The 23,336-nt window shown below is 37.2% G+C and overlaps 1 protein-coding gene across 1 annotated transcript in view; it reads right to left on the minus strand.

The window, feature by feature from the left end:
- LOC127620363 (collagen alpha-1(IX) chain-like) overlaps positions 1-23,336 on the minus strand; it is a 54,779-nt gene that overhangs the window by 4,743 nt on the left and 26,700 nt on the right. The window contains exons 6-35 of the mRNA XM_052093574.1: positions 19,129-19,525; positions 16,598-16,678; positions 15,910-15,927; positions 13,565-13,657; positions 12,848-12,883; positions 10,979-11,050; positions 10,306-10,350; positions 10,143-10,178; positions 9,999-10,022; positions 9,808-9,861; positions 8,321-8,392; positions 6,850-6,891; positions 6,336-6,392; positions 5,178-5,231; positions 5,023-5,076; positions 4,836-4,889; positions 4,298-4,351; positions 4,145-4,198; positions 3,977-4,030; positions 3,172-3,225; positions 2,872-2,925; positions 2,572-2,616; positions 2,391-2,444; positions 2,256-2,309; positions 1,469-1,522; positions 876-947; positions 734-769; positions 597-641; positions 469-501; positions 53-199 (exon numbers count right to left, since the gene is read on the minus strand). Coding sequence (XP_051949534.1) covers positions 53-199; positions 469-501; positions 597-641; positions 734-769; positions 876-947; positions 1,469-1,522; positions 2,256-2,309; positions 2,391-2,444; positions 2,572-2,616; positions 2,872-2,925; positions 3,172-3,225; positions 3,977-4,030; positions 4,145-4,198; positions 4,298-4,351; positions 4,836-4,889; positions 5,023-5,076; positions 5,178-5,231; positions 6,336-6,392; positions 6,850-6,891; positions 8,321-8,392; positions 9,808-9,861; positions 9,999-10,022; positions 10,143-10,178; positions 10,306-10,350; positions 10,979-11,050; positions 12,848-12,883; positions 13,565-13,657; positions 15,910-15,927; positions 16,598-16,678; positions 19,129-19,525 — 1,999 coding nt within the window. The remainder of the gene's footprint in view (positions 1-52; positions 200-468; positions 502-596; positions 642-733; positions 770-875; positions 948-1,468; positions 1,523-2,255; positions 2,310-2,390; positions 2,445-2,571; positions 2,617-2,871; positions 2,926-3,171; positions 3,226-3,976; positions 4,031-4,144; positions 4,199-4,297; positions 4,352-4,835; positions 4,890-5,022; positions 5,077-5,177; positions 5,232-6,335; positions 6,393-6,849; positions 6,892-8,320; positions 8,393-9,807; positions 9,862-9,998; positions 10,023-10,142; positions 10,179-10,305; positions 10,351-10,978; positions 11,051-12,847; positions 12,884-13,564; positions 13,658-15,909; positions 15,928-16,597; positions 16,679-19,128; positions 19,526-23,336) is intronic.

Raw genomic sequence — 23,336 nt, forward strand, 5'->3', positions numbered from 1 at the left:
GTAATCTCCGCTCAAATATAAAAATGCATGTCACATAGTGACAAGTACTTACAGGTAGACCTCTAGGACCAGGGGGTCCCAGCAGTCCTCTCTCCCCCTCCAGACCTCTAGCCCCCTGGGGGCCGGTCAGACCCTCATGGCCTGGCTGTCCTGGACGACCATCAGCACCTGTAGCTCCTCTTTGGCCTTTCTCTCCACTCTTAGATAAGACAAGGAATACGAAGAGGAATTAATGTACAAGAGAAGTATATAACTGGATGTTGCCCGAAAAAACTCTGGGTTCTGGGTGGGTTTGTTCCAATCCCTAACCCAAAGTATGCACAAAGGGGTAGATTTAGCAACTACCACTAATAATTACAATAATGCATTTGATAATGAAACAACTTTAACAACTGTGCACTTTTACAACTTTTATTTCTAAGAACGTGTTGCCCATAGATGAGTGTACAAGTGTGGTAAAGCGCATACCTCTCCTTTGACGCCAATAATCCCAGGAGGCCCCTGTAAACCATTATTAAAATCAGACTAGTGTGAACATACTGTAATATCATAATTAGAGGGTTTATGAAAGGAATGTTGAAGTAAATAAGGCCTACCTGATCACCCTTCACGCCTGGTTCTCCCGTAACACCTGGATCGCCCTGTAGACCGATTAGAGAGTGTAAAATTACATTGTATCAACCAGGCATTTAATAAGGTAACTCATTTTGTGGTTTGACTATGGCTTACTTACCTCGCTTCCTTTAGGACCAACTGGACCAATCGGACCCTGAAATAAAAAAATAAAAATAAAAAACAACAACATGATCACATAAAGTGAGCAGTAACAATGAAGTCTGGTTGGTTAAGATTTGTGAAATGAACATGATCCACACCTGGTCTCCTTTATGACCCGTGTGACCTTTGATTCCACGAGGACCCATAAGTCCCTGGTCACCTTTTTCTCCCTACGGAAGCAGAAAGAAGAGTTTCACAAAATAATGATATATTAAAGCAATGTTCTAGGTTCAAAATAAGTTGAGCTCTGTCGATAGCATCGGTACTTTTCTAGGCAGATGAACGTTTGTTTTTTGCGTTACTGACAATAACTCCTGGTGGATTTTTCCTTATGTAAACAGTCCCTTTTCTGGTATTCTTGCCTGTATCATGCAATAGTTATGCAGTTATGGTTTACTGTACTGACACGGTCATTACAGCACTTGAAAGATTGGACAATAACACAAGTATCATGTTAACATAATTTTAGCTATACTTTTTATTATTTCCTTGTAGCAGATTGTATTTTAGTGTTTATCCCAATGCATTGCCTTGCCCCATTGACTTTCATTGTAATTTCATTGAATGAGTCAAAAGAAACCTTAATTAATTCATTTAAATAATACTAGTGCTAATATGTAAATACATTAAAAACAACAGTTTATAGAGATACATAGCTTAGCCCATGGGTGCATCCTTGGGTCTAGCCTACCTCTATTCCTGGTGGCCCTGCTGGGCCGACGGGACCCTGTTTTCCTGATTCACCCTGAGAAGGGAGAAGTTTGTTAATAATTCGTTTTTCCAAAGAAAAAAGCATGAAAAATATGTATGGCATTCCTACTCAGTAATACTGCTCTATGCAACGTAGATTATTTTTTTGTTTTTTTCCCCATTTTGCCACGCCCAATTCCCAGTTCACTCTAAGTCCTCATGATGGCGTAGTGACTGCCTCAATCCGGGTGGTGGAGGACGAATCTCAGTTGCCTCCGTGTCTGAGACCGTCAATCCACGCATCTTATCACGTGGCTTGTTGAGCGCGTTACTGCGGAGAATAGAGCGAAGCCTCCACATGCACTATGTCTCTGCATCCACGCACAACTCACCACGCACTACTTCGAGAGCGAGAACCACATTATAGCTTCCATGAGGAGGTTACCTCATGTGACTCTACCCTCCCTAGCAACCGGGGCAATTTGGTTGCTTAGGAGACCTGGCTGGAGTCACTCAGCACGCCCTGGATTTAAACTCATGACTCCAGGGGTGGTAGTCAGCATCAATACTCTCTGAGCTACCCAGGCCCCGTATTGCTGCCACTTTTGTCAAATGTAATAACAATGACTTCCACAAACAGAAATCCACAAACACGAATATTGCACTCAACATATTAATAGCCATTCATACTGGACACCAGACTATATGACGAGTTTAAATACATAAATACTGTGTTTACAGGGCAATTAAACATACAATAAGTATGTATGAATTGTGTTTTTAATTACAGTGGCTCCTTTAGCTCCTGGAGTTCCATCTTCTCCTGCGGGTCCAGCTGCACCCTAAAATATTGATTTAATATGATTAATAATAATAACAAAAGTATAGGCAAGCACAAAAATGGCTAATATTATAATACTCACTTCTTTACCAGGAAGCCCAATTGGACCAGTCAGTCCTAGAGCACCAGTTTCACCCTATAACATAATATATAGAGAGAGAAAATAAAGCTTACTTACTGCTTTCCACAGCATCACATTTCATGCTTTAAAATTACAAAATGATATTGCATGTAAATGATGCTTTCTTTCATGTAAATTTTACCTTTGGACCTGCAGGCCCCATGAGTCCTTGTTTTCCTGGCAAACCCTAAATTTGAGATTCAGCGTATGGTCATTGATTACAAATGAGAAAAAAAATGAGTCAGTATCACATGCCCTCCATTACCATAGAAATTCATTTTTTAAAGGAATTCCTTTGACAAATTTTAAACCACAGTAGCTATAAGAGTAAAATTGACTTTCACAATAGCATTTTCAGGAATCACAAAAGGAAACGCACACCAAATTTAAAAATAAAATAAAATACATGAACAGGTAAATATACAATAACTGATGGACTTACGGGAATTCCTACAATTCCTCTGACACCGATGGCCCCGGGCAGCCCTGGATCTCCCTGTCAAACAGACAACAAAATATCAGACACTTCTTTGATTTGAGGTAATTAGTGATCAAAAGAACATGCTAATAGTATTAAATACTTTGCTAGTTGAATCTAATAACAATTAAAGTAACAAAACTATATATATTCAATATTTTGGCAAAATGTAGCATCATAAAATAATTTCGGTGCATCTAGTACAAATGTAAATGTCTTGAATTCTGAATTTTAGTCATAAGCATAATCATCATCATATCTCACCTTTTCTCCCAGAGCTCCTGCTGCTCCATCAGAACCATTCTTTCCTGGCTCACCCTACACATGGAATCATTAAAAGTTATGAGAGATGAATCCTATATGGAAGCCCTGAACTGCAAGGTGAAAAAAAAATTGTACTAGGTGATTTAAAAAAAAAAAATGTTTTAGGTGTCTTAGTACCTTAATCCTGTCCTGCATTTTTTATCGCCCCTCTTGAAAAAAAAAATTCTCAGATTTTTTGTTTTTGTTTTCTTGTTTTTGTATAATGTCTAATATTTTGTGTTTTTCTTGATTAATATTTGCAAAACATTCTTGTTATTGTATTATAATGTAAGCGTGAATCTATAAATTAACAAATAAAGTACTACAGACATTCTGACACATTTTAAGCATAAGATTTCATGCTTACTGATAGTGCCACCTGGTGGCTGAGGTTGGTACCACATGTAATTGTTCGCTAGCAAGAAAATAATAAAAAAATCCAGAGAAAGGAAAACAAAATCTAAAGTTTAAGAGCGAAAAAACAATTCTGGAGAGAAAAATAAATTAAGAGAGAGAAAAAAAAAAATGAAAAAAAAAAAAAAAAGCCCGGAAAATAAATAAATAAATTAATAAACTGTATTTTCAGGAAGGCACTAAGACACCTAAAGAAAAATGTTCACCTAGTGATTTTATATCAGTGATCTTCGGTTTAGGGCCTCCATATTACTGTCACCATTCTGGTACCATTTCATATTTATTACCCTAATTATATAATCTAAAGGGCATTTTCATAAATAAATCTGTTGAAAACTGATCAATATCTCACAGTATCACCCTTGGCACCAGCAGCTCCTTTCTCGCCTGAGACTCCGATCGCACCCTTTAACAAAAAAATTAAAAACAGGATACAGTGTGTGTCAAAAGAATGTCAGTGATTGGTTATTTAATTCATAGTGATGCTGAGTTGGACATATGGACAGCAAAGAGGACATACATCATCTCCTTTAGGTCCAGGATGTCCCTGTCGCCCTCTGATGCCTTCAATACCCTGTTAATATTAATTAACACACAAAACAACATAAAAATTCGCACACAGTTGTGTCAGATTTTTTTAAATAAAAAAATCGATTAAATACTGTGCACGTACTGGAGATCCTGGTGGTCCTGTTGGTCCTGGGATACCGTTAAATCCTGGAGGACCCTGTAAGCACATGCAACAGACAGCAAAAACTTTGACAGCTTGAACATCACAGAATATATATGGAGTAATCAATCAAAGGTAGCAATCTATGAGATCTACAAAGAGAAGGAACTAGATTTATATTGTTAGAAAGCAATAAAAATCATGGTTAATGCTCGGTTTTCTATATGTTACTTTACTCCGTAACAGCGATAATAAGACATATAAGACATACACATTTACTTGTAAGTGTCCGTTCTCATACCAGTCACCAGAGATTACATTTAATAATACTCTTGACTTCTTAGCGAAAATGGCTTGCTACATTAATTTTCCTGTGCAGTATGCAAAGCATTCATACTCTGTGCGATCACCGCATATGTTATTTGATTGGCTGTATTGAGCATAAAATAAATGTAATTATTACTTAAGTTATTGATGTGGAATATGGGATATTGCTCTGTAAGCATTCCTCTGCTGCAGTTGAAGATGTTATAAGTCTTACCCGATCTCCTTTATCCCCATGAGCTCCGGGAAATCCAATTGGACCTCGCTGACCCTGCAATAAACACATTATTGTAAGGTGTAACTATGCCAAGTCTCTTTTGGGGTAAAATGTGGTAGAAAATATCAAAACATGCACACATCAGACTCTGCAATGCACACACAAACAAACACATTCGTTTTCTTACATCATCTCCTGGGCGTCCAGTAGGTCCTGGCTCTCCAGCGGCTCCTCGCTCTCCCTGTCAATATAGAGGGAATATGTGTTTTTTCAGTGTTTGTTCATAATTATTATTATTGTAAAGAACATTTGATCTGTTGTGTGCAGGTAAACTTGACTTACTCTTTCACCTTGACTACCTGGAATGCCGTCCACACCGGGCAAGCCGCGGTGTCCCTGGAAGTGAAATTGAATTGAGTAATGTACTCATTTATTTGAGAGTTTGGCCAAACAAAAGCTCTTTAGTGAGCATACTGATGTATAGCTACTCTGTGTTGTTTCTAGAGAGTTAAAAAGTTTTGTTTATGTTTTGTTTTTCTTTGGGTCTTGATAGGCACTTGTTAGTTATTCTGGTTGCTATGCAGGGTCAGATTGGCCATCGGCAGGGCGGGACTTTTCCTGGTGGGCCAGTGGGCTGCCAGCAGGCAGATACACATTATGATGTGTTATAGATTGATATTGATGAATCAATATTGGTGTGTCATGCCGCATGGACCTATCAGTGGTGCACCCAAACCGCACACTTCTGCAATATTCTACATCATTTGGAAGTGTAAGTAGTGCAAGTAGTATGTAAACACTGAAAATGTAACAAAAACATTACTATGAGTACCTGGATGATGCACCTCTTCATCCGTCAAATCGCAGTGTGGAATTTCATGCACTCTTGACTTGCCATACTTAGCGGAAGGGGCGGAGTTATCTGGCTATGTAGCAACCAGCAAAACGTCAGAGCAAATAGCACCTTAAAAATGTAAGTCGAATGGTTTACCATCACCCCGCGCTTTATGAATATGTACGTTGATTGAGATACAAGTGTTGAACTGAGCTTAGCTAACATGCTAAAGCTAACGACAACATCAAATGCGTTTGAAACGTCACTTCAATCTAGCTGTTAAATGATGAACGCTTCCGTGTAGTGTGAAACATTTTAAGTGGTCCATTTGGGATGATACTACACTTTGAAAATTCATACACTACAGTGCATTGTGTATATTGTAAGCAACGTAGCCTATGAAACCCATATAAAAATAATAATAATAATAATGCAGATAATAGATTATAGATAGTCCAGTGTGCAACATGAATCCGGACAATCCTGGAAACATTTTGTCTCCAAATCTGACCCTGTTGCTTGGACATTAGTAGGTGGTTGCTAAGATGTTCTACGTGTTTTATATGGCATTGCTAGGCTGTTGTGGGTGGTTGCTAAGGTGTTACAAAGGCATTTTCTTCAGCCCTATGCTAGTTGCTATTCTAAAGCATTTTTTTATGGCTCACCTTCATCCCTGGCAGACCGGGCAGCCCCTGAGGTCCAGCCGGGCATGTAGCCTGACACTGCTAACAAATGCACACATAAACACATTATATCTATTCATCATTAATGATAAGAGCAGACAGGAAGTGTAGTACAACAGAACATTTTAACCAATCCATCACTCAGTAGATACATTTAGAAGACCCATTACAGCTCAGATTATGTAATATCTGGGACCACAGCTTAAACGTTATAAAGAAAGCACCATTTTCTCCCTCAGAAAATGTAAATTATGAGCAATATGATGTTTGCTTTATAACTTTTCATTAAATAACTTTTATATTTTTCAATGAAACAATGGTGAAGTTTGACAAATTTTCCCCAAGTTTTTTATATTCTGTACATTGCATGGTTTTCTTATTTGGGACTTAAAGATGTAGGCCTCAGATCTAAGGTAATGTTGTTTTTAGAATATACTTGTTGAATACTGATGTGCAGTAAAAACATGATTTTATTAAAAATGTAATGTGCACTCACGGTCTCCCCACTTCCCTCAGGATTTCCAGCACCGGGAGGCCCCTACAAACAGAAGAATGACAGCAGCATAGTTTAAATTCACAAGCAAACACAGACACAAAAGAAAGACAAGAGAGATACAGGAAATCGGTGCTCTTGACTTGCCATACTTAGTGGAAGGTGCGGAGTTATCTGGCTAACCAGCGAAACTTCAGTGCAAATAGCACCTTAAAAATTTAAGTTGAATGGTTTACCATCACCCCGTGATGAATTTATGAATATGTACGTTGTTTGATATACAAGTGTTGAACTGAGCTTAGCTAACGTGCTAAAGCTAACGGCAACATCAAATGTGTTTGGAATTGATAGGTAAAGTCAGGGTTAACAGCAGAGACAAGAGAGATACAGGAAATGAGAATGTATTTACAAAAGGGGGACATGATTTTGCCAAGTAGTTTCCCAGATCATTTTTGTTGGTTCTGGTGCATAATTCCCATGAACCAATCAGATAAGTCTAAAGTATACTTCAGTTCTGACACGAACGCTTAGCGTCTGCGTACTGTTGAACGCTGCTTAGCCTTTCAAAGTTTATGCCTTTTGACTGTGTGCATACGCAGGTGGTTGCCGCATGTGCACACTGACCGCTATGAGATACTGGACTACTTCTCTTTAGTGAGACAGTAATTTTCTCCTCAGACTTGTGTTATACAAATGCAGGTATTTCCTGACATCCTCACATACGCATTATTGACGTGCACATCCACTGTTGTTGTTTCCACCTTCATGTGTTTCTTCTTGACAGAAATGGCTCAACTGTGAGTGTTGCCACCTTGTGGACCCACAAATTAGTGCAAATAGTTCCAGGCGCAAAATCCGGCCGCACTCGTTCAGTGCTAGAGCATTTTGCGGATGACAAAATTTGCGTCTTGCTTCGTGTACGAAGACATCTAGTATTCGCGTCTAACCAAAATTTACTTTGGGCTTTAGGGTAAAGATCAGGCCTTGGAATGAGGCTTCAACAACATTTAGTTGATTGTGCTTTGACACAAACTTGTCAATGTCAAGGCAACTTGCCGTAAAAAAGAAGAAAATGCTTGTACTCCACCCAAATGAACCTGCTTGGATAAGATGACATAATTCCACATTATTGACACTCTTGTGGATGAACTGGGACAGATTGGCTAAGGAATACTGTATGTTTCTTGGAAAGGAATGTTGTTCCAGGACCAACAAAATATCCAGATATGTGTCTTTCTTAGCAAAATCACTGTCACCTCTTAGTAGAGTAGCTAATAATGTTGTTCTACAGGACACAAACTCCTGAGTTCACTCCCCTTAATGAGTTTTGTGTTTACATATGATAGATTTATAAACTAGATAAAGCCAATGACATTTATTGGGTCTTATGAGTTGCTTTGGTAAGAATGCATTTGCTACATGTAAAATGATGAACATATGAAATTCTGAAGCGTGTTAAGGGAGCAGGTCTTACTGCGGGTCCTGGTGGTCCTGGGAGCCCCGGGGGTCCTGCGAGCCCATTAGTGCCTCTTGGTCCAGGAGGGCCCTGGTAGAATAATGCATCGTGAATAAAGTTGTATAGAGGAACCATTGCTACTGTAAATGTGAAATCTAAGGGGCTGTTCACATGATTTCCAATTGTTTTTTCTATGTACACAGGCTAGACTGAGAGGGTATTTATACTTGGTTACTTCATGCGTTTTTACTGATCAGATTACGATCCAATTGAATAAGCACATTCCATTTACTCGTAAGCCACATAAATGTGTCTCTGCCAAATGGATAGAAATATGATCTTGATCTGGTGAGCCCCTCATGATCTGATGGGGCGGCTGTGGCTCAGGTGGTTGAGCGAGTTGGCCACTAATTGCAGAGTTGGTGGTTCGAAGTGTCCTTGGGCAAGACACTGAACCCCAAGTTGCTCCCAATGGCAGGTTAGCGCCTTGCATGACAGCTCTGCCATCATTGGTGTATGTTTGTGTGAATGGGTGAATGAGACGCAGTGTAAAACGCTTTGAATACATTAAAAAGGCCCTATATAAGTGCAGACCATTTACCATATTCAATTCCACTGCTTTATGCAAATAAAACAGAGTTCACTTCCATGATTATGCATTGTTTAGTTCAGGGCTGGACTTGGAAGAGAAATTGGCCCAGGATTTGACATAGCAACTGGCTTTTCTGCATATGGCGGCACCGTTTTGTGGTCCGTTCTGCATAACGGCGTGGCTCATTTTAGCTTATCACGGACCATTCGGCCCGTTTCGTGGCCGACCCACTGGACCCCTCCATTCTCCCAATGGCCAATCCTCCCCTGATCAGTCCCAAAGTGCATCGGCCCACCGGGAAAATGGCTGGTATGCTAGATTAATAGTCCAGCCCTGGTTTAGTTTCAGTTTCATCAGTGATCTGCATCAAACAAATGAAGAAACAATGTCTCCTACACGTCTCCTACAATGTGCATCTGTTTCTTAATATGTTGTTATTCACTGCGCGATGTGAGCCCTATGCAATTACTTAGTAGCAGCTGTTATGTTTCGCATTTCCCCATGCTGATGTAGCGCTGTTTGGGCGGAGTTAAGTTTACACATGTAGCTGTAAGCCAGAACAGACAGATGCATTTACACATTTCATCTGGAATGCATCTGATGCCTGATCGGATTTATATCCATCTTAAATCCGTCTTGGACGGCATTTGCGCTTGGTCTTTTCATAATGTAATAGCTATCTAATCAGTAAAAATGCATGAAGTGACCAAGTGTAAATACCTCCTGATGTCTTTGTGTTTTGCCTACATCTAAGTTTTTACAGCATCTCGCTCAGGAGCGCTGTGTGTTTTAGACGACATGTCTTAAGACACATGCTTTGTGTTCTACATGTCTTGTTTTTATGCAAAAGAGCATGTTTGGTCTGAACGGCCCCTAAGTGTGCATAGTGAGGCATTCCGAAAATGGTTTCGACCTCTGGTCCGATGTTTCCTTCATCTCCTGGAATACCGGGCTTCCCTGGAATTCCCTATGTTTGGGAATATCAGAGGTAAAAACTATTATTATCTCTGGAATATTTGCAATATGGAATATGCACTGATGTTTGATAAATAACAGTTAGACCAATTCATATTTAATCTGAAATCACGTAAAAGCAGCACATACTGGTGGTCCAACAGTCTCTGGTCCCTAGAAAAAAGACACACATTTTTAAATATAGAAGAATACATGAGAATAATGATCCAAAATCAACAGAATGCTTGATAAATGTACACAATAATAAAAGCACTGAAAAATAAAATAACTTACAGGGGGTCCAGCAGGTCCAGGGAAACCAGGAAGACCCTAAAACCAGACAAAACCACATGTTAGCACAATGACATTAACTCAATAACCTATTACTGGAGTGAACCTTTCCAGGACATAAATCAAACAGGAAATGAAGGCAAGGGGTCAATATAAGGTAACTTACTCTTTCTCCCACTGGTCCTCGTGGCCCCATGGGGCCCATAGGTCCCTACATAAAGATGTCAATCAATATACATGATACTGATAATGCTCACACAAACAAACAAAGAATAGAAGACAAAGTAGACAGAATAGTAAACAAAGGAATAGTAGATAAAAGGCCCCCAAAAACCATTTAGACTCTTAGGCCACATTTCAAATGTCTGAGAGTCATTGAATTTCATCACTAACTATCTAATATAACAAAGTGCCATATACAAACAAATTATGCAATACATTTTTCCGAAATAACATTTCGGAGCAATTTTTTGCGATGTTTGCTGTCAAAATGATTTATAGTGAATATATAAAGTTTGTTTGAGTTATAGTAATTATGGACAGGTTCCACTAATATCTGACAATCAGAAACTATCCAAATACTTAATTATTCAAATGTATTCATTTTGAACAGTATATACATATTGTTTATTTTGTAAAACAAACATCTTGTTGTTCAATATTTTGCTTGAAATGTGTGCTTGTGCCATCTTTCTTTATAATAATAAAAGCCACATGGTTTGTTATCTAATACTGTATATTAGATGGGTTTTATGACAAAAGTCAATTCACCATCTCAGAAACACATTCTCATTTTGGATCTTTTATTAAGTGTCCCGGTTAAGTGTTCCAATACTAACCACTGGCCCCAGCAGCCCCTGCAGTCCCCTCTGTCCTGGAAGTCCAACCTCACCCCTGTCTCCTTTACTGCCCTGTGACACACACACAACAAGACAAAAACAGTTTTATCACAATTCAGCATCTACTGCTGATGTTGCTACGATACAGTGAAGCATCGCCGGTCTATGCTAACTTAATTAGGGATGGTAGACTCGTCTGTGCATCTGTTCAGATCTGAGCAGCATGTGACCTATTTATGACACAACAGATGATGGGGCAGTTTAACCATTCTTCCCCATAGCAGATATTTGCACATGAAGCTGGATTGTGACTGAGTGTATTTTTGATTCAGCAGTCTGAAAATGCATTTTCTGACTAAGCAATATAACAAAACATATTATATATCATTCCTATCTTACTTAACCTCTTCAACGCCGGGGCATTTTTGGGCTGCTGCCGGTAATTTTTCACCCTTTACATACTGTGGACTAATTGCCATAAATTGGTCTCATTTTTTTCAGAAACCCCATTAAATAATAATAATAATATAAAGACTCCAATTATTCATAAATAATATTGTATATGTTTACAATCTTATAATGAATAGCTTTTTTTTCATCTTTTTTTGATGTTGTTCTAAATTTGTAGGCATGTAATTCTGGTTCTGTTCGCCACATCTCCCTCCAAAAAGTCTTATTTTATTCCACTACAAAATATATGTTTTCATCTATCAGCTTCCATCACAAAATACAGATCTGAAATGTAGGTGGTGCTCTAATGCATTTTAGCCCTTGCACTTGTGCTCGTCCATAGACATTCAGTCTAATTTTCAGTTCATGTACCACCCCCAATGTTTCATCAAATATCTTGGCCTCTGAGTGGACTAGAAGCTCAATTTAAGTGTCATTAGAAAACCGAGATCCTTTCCGATAATTTCTTTAACATGCTTTACTAGCCGGACCGAATATTTTTGTCTGGAAATCTAAGATATAACATTGGATTATTCACACAAGCAAGCTCACAGATAAAAAAAATGGCAAATTTGGTAAATGCCAAGGTAAAAGCAGATCTAAAGTTTTTTGCTATTTGGGGCTTACAGCAGTAATGATTGGTGCATAAAATAAATGTTTGTATTTTATGTCTTACAGAAATCATATTTCACTTTGTGATTCTTTTGAAAATGTTTTTGAATTGTCATATTAGGGCAACAAAAGTGAAAGAAGTGTTTGTACTGCATCCAATGTCATGGTGCATTCATCATTATGAATACTACATGGTCAAATTCAGGAAGAACAATTGGTATAAATCTACCTCAAAAACAAATTTTTGTTGCATGCATTTAAATGTGATCTGTGCTGCAAATGTTGCATTCTCAGAGTCGCCACAAGGGACCGCTACATCAAGCGTGCATTGTCTTCTTCTATGGTCTCTTTCAGGTAAACTACTGTCATTTCAAAGCAACAGTTTCAATCTATTTATAGCTTCTTAATTGAATAATAACACATCCGGTTTTATGACCAAACTTCTCAAGGTACTGTAACTCTACCACAGTGACGCAACATACTGACCTAGCAAAATTGTCTTCATACTGTAGCGCCCCTCGCAGCAACGTTGAGAATGCAACACATACTTGCTGTCTGACCCATTTTGGAACACAGCAACACACAAAATCATAGATTGTGTGGCTAGAAGCGTCTGCGTTGATGTACTTGCATAGAGTAAGTTTCGGCCTTTACTCCTTTACCTGTCCTTGAAATCTGATTGGTTGATAGGGATGTTGATCAATAACATGTCCTACTTGAGTGAATTCCATTAAGCATAACATCCTGTTGAGTTTTACAACATTGTCTCCTTAAAACAGAGATGTTCTTCCACTGTCTCGCACTAACCTGCGCTCCTGGAGTTCCTGGGATGCCTGGGACACCCTAGAGAGTAAAAAACAAAGAGAGAAAGAGACACTGTGTTAAAACCAATAAGTGTAAGTCAGCGAGACATGACAGAAGTGTTGACATGAGAACATCTCTAATGAGAAGCTTGTGCCTCTCCTGTCAAGAGGATAAATCCATAATGAGTTGCCTGGGAAGAGAAGAACCTATTCTACCTTCTTAGTGTGTGTTGAGGACTGAGATAATGATGTTTAAGGTACAGCACTAATGGAGATGTTTTTTATGCAGAGGACCCAATGTGGATATGTGATCCAGACTGGGTCCTCTGCATAAAAAATATCTCCATTAGTGCTGACCATGCAAAAGGACATGAGTTTCAAAAAGTAGTGAAAGTATATTTTGAATGTTGGTGACCTGATTTGGATGTTCATTTCTGCAGTTTTATGTAACGGTTCTTTGACTCAGTCTTGAATTCAGACTGTAACATAATGTACTAACCAGTACAATATCTTCAGTAATATTCATGACAATTAAACACATTCTCACTGAATACTGGGCATAAATTAAATCTCATTCTTATAACTCAAACACAATGAAATTAATTATTTAAACTGTGACGTTTTTATACATTATGGTAATATTTGTTTCAATTGTTTATTTAAAAAAACTAAATACAAACAAAGAAACATTGTATTATATATTGAATTGTAAAAAACGTACATCTCTCCCATCTTGACCATCCTCTCCTGAGGGTCCACGAGGCCCTTTGGGACCCTCAGGGCCAGGAGGACCAGGGATTGGCTTGGGGTCTGGCTGTTGGGGGTTAAAGAAATAAAAGAGGGAACATACTGAGTAAAAATAAACGAAAAGTGCTTTATAATCCATTTGATTATTAGCTTTAGCAAAATATAGCACCCAAAACAATCACTGGAAAGTGTGCAAATATTTTCTCATCCCAGAGACCTCAAAGAATTACATGTAACACAATAAAGAAATTGTAAATCATTAGCTTATTGCTCCCAGCTTCTCATTACTAGCTTAAGCTTCAAGCAAGCCCCAAAAATATCTTCAGTGGACAAACAAATTAGAAAATAAATGTATTTTTTAACCATCCTTTTTTAAAGGATGGTTACTTTAAACTGAGCCAGGAAATTCTAATTCATTAACAATGCAATAAAACAATACTAGAAGCAATTTACCTTGTACTGTTAAAGGAATAGTTCAACCAGTAGTAAAAATGTTGTCATCATTTACTCACCCTCATGACGTTACACACCTAAATGACTTTCTATACATATCTATGTGTGGGAACAGATCAAAATCAAGTAATTATTTACTTTAGAGCTGAAACGATTAGTCGACGTTATCGTCAACGTCGATAATAAAAAATAATGCTCTCTAAACTTTCCAAACAGCTTCAGATGATGTAAGGGAGGGAATTATAACGCAATAATACAAAGTAAGTAAATAAAGAAGCACTCTCATGTGGAATAAGCGGAGCCGGAGCTCTTTAAAGGAAACATCTGGGTGTTACGTCTTAAATGCAGATATATTTAATGTGTTATAGCTTTATTAAAGTTCATATAATATGGAAGCAGGTCATGTGCTACAAACTCCAAAACTGGCATTTATCTGTGCGGTCAGCGCCTCTTCTATGAGTTGCGCGAATGTCCCGATCTGAGGGGGAGAGATTGAAACTGCACTCGGCTGATTCACACTCTGTCACGGGACACTCGTCGGCACGTCCCTCGAGTGCACACGCTTAATGCAGCTAGATTGTAACGTGATGACTCTCGACTTATTGAATCATAATAGTGTCACTGTGCATTTCTTATACTGAAGAAAATTGTCAATACACAGCTTTATTAATAACAGGGAGTTTTTTTTTGTGAGTTAAAGATGGATTGAATGAACAGAAAGGTGAGTGAGGAAGTCTTCGCCCCAGCATACACGGCAACAAAATACGTTTATGATTTGATTTTGTTACTTGTCTTCCAATATAAATATCTAAAACTCCTTTAAAACAATGTACATTTACTTTAGCAGCTGTACTGCAGAAGAATAAAATGTTATCTGAGAATGTTGAATATAATATTAAAAATACAAATATTTTAAAATATCTAAAAATCCTTTAAAAAAGATGCATTCACCTGAGAAACAGCATATAAGATATTTAGACTTGCTTTTAGAGAATATATCTTGAATATGAGTGTATTTTGTCTTTATTGCACTCGCAGAAGTATAACTAAGTGAAAAATACACTTATATACAAAACACACTTATTATGTATATTCAAGATACATTCTCTTAAAGCAAGTCTAAATATCTTATATGTTGCTTCTCAAGTAAAGTTATCTTGTTTTTTATTTTTAGACCATTTTAAATGGAAAACAAGACAAAAACACATTTTATAGGATTTTTTTGCAGTGAATTTCTTTACTGAATTAAACTTAATAAAAATATTTTTCCCTTTAATTCAGTGAATGTATTTGCGGTATTTTTAAAATATTATTTTGTCCTCTTTATTGTTAGTAAGCATGTTTAATACAACCCTTTAAGTCAGGGCACAAGCTGAATAGTCATTTAAGAGTTAATGATTAAACGTTAATCGTTGCAATAATCGCCGAATAGTCGAATAATCATTCTAATAATCGTTAGATTAATCGATTATCAAAATAATCGTTAGTTGCAGCCCTAATTTACTTAAAGTCTTTCCCTTCACTGTCTGCATCCATTTAAAAAGGGCTTTCTTTGTGTTTCATGGATGAAAGAAAGTCATACAGGTTTGGAATGACAGAACGGTGAATAAATGATGACACAGTTTTTTCTAATAATCTCCTGCCCATGCTAAAAATAAACACTTTTAAAAGCAGAATGATCAATATAAAAGCCGTCTTATACTGTAATCCCGCTTTGGATCCTTTTTGACTGTAATGTTTTGTTGATTGCTGTAAGTATAGCAGGAAGCCACGAGTCAATTCTGCATCAAAGCACTGTAGATTATTTGCTAAAATCAGTTATAAATTAAAACAAAAAGAAAACATAAATGGGTAAAAATCAAATACCTCAGCATTGGCATACATCTGAAGAAGCAAAAGAGAGAAAATAAAGATTATTGTAGCGTTAGTCAAAATAAAACCCCTTCACCAAAAAGGCAGTGAGAAAGCACACCTGTAGATGGCGCCACAACATGCGTCTATAGCAGCGCCTCGCCCAGCCAACTCATCACAAAATAAAGCAAAAGCATAAAAATGTACACTTAAATGTCATTTGTTATGCGCCAACATGGTTGCTGATGCTTGTGTGGTCTTTCTAAGGAAACTAGCACAGTTAGCATAACAGCTAACGTGTGAAAGTTTGCAGTAGGCTACATTCTGACTGCAATAGCATTGTCAATATTTCGTCAAGGTTGTACCATGGTGAAACAGCTCAAATATCAGAATAAGCATTGCTGTTGATGAATTATGACATATTCTAAATCAAGTCTTGAGATACCAAACACTAACAGTAGCGCAGTGCTGTGCCGTAATGAGATTTTGTACAAAATATTCATAAACGTATAGATTAAGAAACATCTTAACTCATAAACGTTACTATTTTCAAGTAGCTTCTGTATGTTAGCATTTAACTGTTACAACAGTAGTTGAGGGCTTTTAAAATCAATAGTTATTTGTCTACTCTGCCACAGATCTGAGTCTGTGATTGGTCGGTTTATCATATAGTCAAAACAGGAAGTGATGAAAGCGCAGTTACCTCCGTCTGAGGAAGTTCAGTGCAGCTCTCTCTCTGGGCCCTCTTTGGGTCACAGTGAATCAGCATCCACTGCAACTCAAACTGGGAGAAAAACACCACACAGTTACTAAAAGAGATCAACAGTTATCAACATCATCTCAAGGCAATGTCTCTGTAACTTTTACACTTATATACTGAGGTCCCGTTAACACCAAACAGGTTTTTGCTTCTGTCTAAGATGTTTTTACAATTGTTTTTTGACGTATATATGCACAATACTGGTATTTACACCTGGGTCAACTTCAGGTTTTTACTTATGATGTGATTGACTCACTATATGATGTGATTGACAACAGTATCAAAATGACAAGGTGCTGAGCTTATGCTATCTGACAGTTACAGTGACTGATGGTGACACTCATAAGAGTGTGTGAGAGTAACACACACTGACAGTCGCATTCATCACTGGTACAGACTGTTACAGGATGAGATGAATTTGACAGGTACAGGGTGACAGTAACATTCATTATAAAGGCCTGTGGTCAGAGACACAATCCACAGGAAACCATTTTAACACACAATCCACTCAGTGGTTCAGATTTGCTCAGTGGTACTTCAGGAACAGTCCCTGAAAGTCTCAAATAAAAAATGACATATCAATGCAACATTTTATAATTTCAACCTTAGAAATGTACAGTGGGGTCCAAAAGTCCAGACTAGACACAATCAAAATTATTTTGCTTATTTTGTATTTATTTAAACCTGTAAATAAAAAGAAAATAGTGATCGACTGATATGGATTTTTTAATGGTTGTTAGGCCGATATAATGCTGATATATGTATATATTACACAATTTTATGTTATAGTAAATGACATGTACTTTAATTAAAATGGCTAATAATTTAATTAACTTAGCATTATATTTACTCAGAAATTCACACAAAACTTTAACTTTGTAAAATTAGAAAATTCAGTTTCAAGAAATCAGATTTTTTTTTATGATGGATCGCAGCTTTCAACACTAATCGGCCAAACAGGAATATTTATCTGCCAATGCCGATACTTAAAAAAATCGGTCAACCACTAAAAGAAAGTTATAGGGTTAAAAAAAATCAATAAATACAAATTAAAAGAAAGAAAAGGTATGATGTAAAATTAAGAAGGAAAATATAGAAACTTTAACTTTGCAAAAAAAAAACAAGAAAAATACAAGATTTTTGTATGTTTTACATGGTAGATCAATTTATCGGCTGATATCGGCAATATTTGAGTCAACCACTAAAAGAAAGTTCTAGGAAAAGAAAAATAAATATGTAGAAAACTACGTAAAAAAATAGAAAAGAAATCTTTAAAAAAAAATAATAGTACGGTAGATCACGACTTTCAACACTTATTGGCCAAACAGGAACATTTATCAGCCATTGTGATAATGAAAAAATACCAAATATTGCTAACTTACTGGCCTTACCGATAGGTCGACTACATAAAGAAAGGATTACAAAAAAAAAAAAAAAACATTTAAAAGAAAGTTTTACTGCAAAACAGGAACATTTATCGCCCATTGACAATAAATAAAAAATATAAAATATCGTCAGATTCATTGGACTTTACAATATTTGGGTCAACCACTAAAAGAAAGTTCTAGGATTTTGAAAAATACAATTTTTTTTTTAAATGTATATCACGTAAATTTAAGAAGGAAAATGTGGAAAACTAGGTAAAAATAGTAAAGAAATTTAAAAAAAATCATAATCACATTTTATGATTTAAAAATGTTTATGGTAGATCACAGATTTCAACAATAATCGGCCTAACAGGCAATTTATAATTAAAAATACTGATGATTCAAAAATACCTCATTTTGGATAATTTATTGACCTTGGCGATATATATCAGTCGACTACTAATAGAAAGTTCTAGGGTTTAAATATATTTATATATATTTATTTATAAGATTTTTGTTAATTTTAGATGGTAGATCATGGCTTCCAATAATAATCAGACAAATGGGAAAATTCATTGGCCAATGCCGATAATTTAAAATGCCATATATAGTTTGACTTATTAGCCAAGGCTAATAATTTATTAGTTGACCACTAACAGAAAGTTATAAGATTTAAAAAAATGTAAATAAAGAAAATTATGATGTAAAATAAAACAGGAATATGTGGGATTCTGCACTGTTTCTAGGCCAATGAGCAAATGTAAGCAAATCAGTGACATCGACCAGGTTACCTCCTTTTACAGATGCCCAGATTTCCTTTCTTTCACTGAAGCACAGAATATGCTCTTTGGAACATTCTCAAATGATTTTGGAGAACATGGATAATCGGATTTTGTACAAACTTGAGGAGTCCATGCCAGCTTTAGTGAATGCTATGATTAAAGAAAAAATGGGACATACCAGATTCTAAGAAATATTGAAATTCTTTCGTAAATGTTTCAAATTCTCATGTTCTCCAAAGTAAACACGCATTTTCACTAGTTGTCTCAGACTTTTGGACCCCATCTGTATATCATATCTATAAATTATCAAATTAATCATTCTCACCACAACAGATGTGTTGGGATCAGAATCCAGTCGTCCAATCAGAGTGTCTCCCTCCGTGTTGACATAACCTTTCCTCTTGATGGGTTTCTGGTCCACCGGTTGACAGTCCACATACAGCGTCACCAGTTCCTTCTCCACACCGACCATCACCTTGTGCCATTTGGTGTTGAAGAGCACAGAAAGACCCGGAAAGGTGACTGTCTGGACATCTCCTTCCATCGTAGTGAGGAAGAACTCCAGAGCCTGTTGGTCTCCGTTGAGACGCATACCTGCCTGCTTCAAACCATCTTCATCCACCACTTGCCAGATGTTCCACACCTTGTTTACGGTGTTCTTTATCATGCGGAAGGTAGTCATGAAGGAATATTCATCCGGGAAGCCCCTTGGAAAGTTCAGCCTGGTGGGCAATGAGATTGGATATACTGTATCTTAAACATACAAATCTTTTATACATTTAATAAATGCTGTTACCCAAAGTGATTCACAGATCAATCTATGTGTACATACTGTAAGTATGTGTGTTCAATTTAACCCATGACCTTAGCATGATTGTATGAGCCGTGATCGAAGCCAACACAAATACTGATAAATGTACACCTGTCACAATACAATCTATATTAATGCAGCAAGTTGATAGTATATGCACTATATTATATTATTATGAGTATATTACTATGTAAAGGTAGGCAGAATAATTGTATATTTTGATTAATAATGATGGGTACATTAAGTCTCGTTTAACCGAGAAATCTTTAGTTTGAGTGGGTTTATGCTTAAAACAAGAAACGGGGTATGAAATATAAACTTGTTTTGGCTTTGAATCATACCCCATTAGAAATGTTATAAGCATATAATAAGCATGTCCAAATTCTGAAAACTAGACAAAATATCATGTTTTAAGAACGTTTAGATATCTTTACTGGAAAACGAGAAAAATACTAAAATATCGATTTTTCAATTAATTGTGATCTTCATATAAACAATCCTGATATCGATTTTTCAAACCCCAAGATCTATTACTATTACTTCAAAGTTTATTTCAGCGTTGCTTGTGTAGATTCAAATATCTTCAACAAAAATAGCTTTTAAACTGCATAGTTTGGACCCTGTACTATAGTTACACTTCTATACAAATATAGTAAGCGAGATGGAAGTTATACAGTGGCAAAAAAAGTATGTGAACCCTTTGGAATTACTGGCATTTATGTATAAATTTGTCTTACAATCTGGTTTGACCTTCATCTAAGTTATAATAATGAGAAAACACAATCTGTTTAACTACTAACACACAAATTATTGTATTGTTCTTGTACATATTGTACACAGTGTAGGTTGGAAGAAGTATGTGAACCCCTAGGCTAATGACATCAACAAAAGCTAATTATCATCAGGAGTTGGCAAACCTGACTTCCAATTAATGAATCTAGTTTGGAGGTGTGGGTTAGAGCTACTTTGATTTATAAAAAGCACTCAAACATTTTTAGCTTGCTATTCACAAGAAGCATCTGCTGACGTGGACCATGCCTTGCAAAAGAGAGAGCTCAGAAGACCTACTATCAAGAATTGTTGTTTGCGTCAAGCTGGAAAAGGTTACAAAGTTATCTTGAAGAGCTTACATATGCGTCTGTCCACAGTTAGACAAACTGTCTGTAGATGCAGATGATCTAGTACTGTAGCTACTCTCCTTAGAAGTGGCTGTCCAGACAAGATGACTTTACACGGAATACTCAATGAGGTAAAAACTAACCCTACAGCGACAGCTGAAGACTTGAAGGCATCATTGGAACTGGTTAACATCTCTGTTCATGAGCCTATGATACGGAAAGCATTTAACAGGCCCAGTGTCCATGGCAGGACACCACGAAGGGAGCAGCTGCTTTCCAACAAAAACATTGCTGTGCTCCTGAAGTTTGCCAAAGAGCACACTGACACTCCACAACGTTACTGGGAAAATGATTGTGGACTGATGAATCTATGGATGAATTATTTGGAAAGACCACGCAGCACTATGCATGCCATAAAACTTCACATACCAACTTTTCTGCTTCGGGGACCACTTGCCATCATCAAGGGAAAAATGAATTCCTAAGTATATCAAGATTTCCTACAAGATACTGTTCAGATGGCTGACTAGCTGATGATCTCAAGAGAGCCATTCGCACCAGACGTCTTAAGAAGATGGCTGAGCCGAAGCAGTTCTGTGAGGAAGAATGGTCCAAAATTCCTCTATAAACACTTGGTTTAGGTTAGTGTCGCCAAAGGAGGATCGACCAGTTATTAAATCCAAGGGTTCACTTACTTTTTCCACAGCACTGCGAATGTTTAATGGGATGTACTCAATAAAAGCATGGAAGATTATAATTGTTTGTGTGTTGTTAGCTCAAGCACATTGTACTTGTCTATATTTGTGACTTTGATTAAGATGAGATCACATTGAATGACCAATTAATGCAGAAAACCAGCTAATTCCAAAGGGTTCACATACTTATTCTTGCCACTGTAACTGAAATACATCCAAAGAAATCACAATCAAATCATCAAAATCAGACTTGAAATCGAAAGCTTATGAATTGATTTGGGAAACTACAACAATACCCAGCGATACGGTTAATATTAAGAATACATTTAACATTTGTGTATTATGTTATATTATTGCTGAAGTTTTATAAAAGCAATAAACCAGATGATTCCGTATGTAAGAATAATTTTACCATGGTACAGTTTATATTAGTATCTAAGAACACACCAAAGTCATGGTAAACCCGGTGGTGGCTTGTTTTCTCATTTTGTGTTCATTGTGAACATTAAATGCATCACTAAATACAGTTTTTTGTTATAGACATCTTTCCATTGTAGATTACGTAATTTAACTATTGTGCCACATTGTTTGTTGTGGTAATTCGAAAGTAATTCTGGAAAGACACAAAGTATGTTTTTGCATAAAAGCAATCTATAAGCCTACTGCTAAGAATATCATTTCACCTCTATTATTGGCTGATCATCAAGGAGCCGTGCATTATAAAACACAAAGCTGCGTGGCTTCATACGATCATGCATAGCAAAATGGTTCAGAGCCAAGTGCACTTTCATCTTCAAAGCTTCCGTGAGTTATTTCAAAGGGACATGTCTGGCTTTCGTTGCAGCATGTTACAGAATCAGAACCCAGGCCGTAGGCGATCAATAACACACCATTTAAGGATCAATTACGCTGTCCAGTAGTACATGGACCCTCTCTGGTCTGACCCAGCATGGCATTTTAACGGGCAGAGGCGCCCTGCAGGAGATGCTTTTATAGTGGCCCTTAACCAGCTTGTAAATGGATCAAGGAAAAACCATAAATTTGATGTTTCCTGTTGGTTAGTAAAATAAATTAGGGCCACTCTCTTGAATAATCTCTCTCTTACTTTAAAGAACGAACTTTCTCTTTTTATTTATCAGTCTCCATCACTCGCTCTTTCTCTGAGGGGTAACTGTAAAATGGATATTAGCACTATAACAGTCAAGCTGACTCACCATAATCTTAAAGTGAGTTCTTGAGTTCTTTTGATTGGTTGTCTCAGTTACCGAATGCCAGAATGCAGATTTTAGCATAATCTAAATTTTCATTTAATTATTGACATATTGCACGCAAGGTCTTACAAGGGCTGTTTACATCGAACATGTTTTTGTGTCAGTCTGCACAGCTTTTCAATTACTTTGTAAACATGCACTAGACGATTGTTTTTGAACATTGTGCCGCATCTCTTTTTTTTTTAAGATACTGTGTCAAGTTAAAAATTCAACTTCAACTATTTAAAAAGTTTCGCGAGACACTGACATTGTGGTTTATTTATTGCTCAGTGTCTAGCTTTTTTAGCGCAATAACATGTTTGCTAACACACAGCTGATTCCAAAAGAGTTTAGCATTGGGGGGCCTGGGTAGCTCAGCGAGTATTGACGCTGACTACCACCCCTGGAGTCGCAAGTTCGAATCCAGGGTGTGCTGAGAGACTCCAGCCAGGTCTCCCAAGCAGCCAAATTTGCCCAGTTGCTAGGGACGGTAGAGTCACATGGGGTAACCTCCTCGTGGTCAAGATTAGTGGTTCTTGCTCTCAATAGGGCATGTGATAAGTTGTGCGTGGATCGTGGAGAGTAGCATGAGCCTCCACATGCTGTGAGTCTCCGCGGTGTCATGCACAACAATCCAGAAGCGCAGGCAGCTGAGACTT

The sequence above is a fragment of the Xyrauchen texanus genome, chromosome 26, assembly GCF_025860055.1.
Source record: "Xyrauchen texanus isolate HMW12.3.18 chromosome 26, RBS_HiC_50CHRs, whole genome shotgun sequence".
In the NCBI taxonomy this organism is placed as follows: Eukaryota; Metazoa; Chordata; class Actinopteri; order Cypriniformes; family Catostomidae; genus Xyrauchen; species Xyrauchen texanus.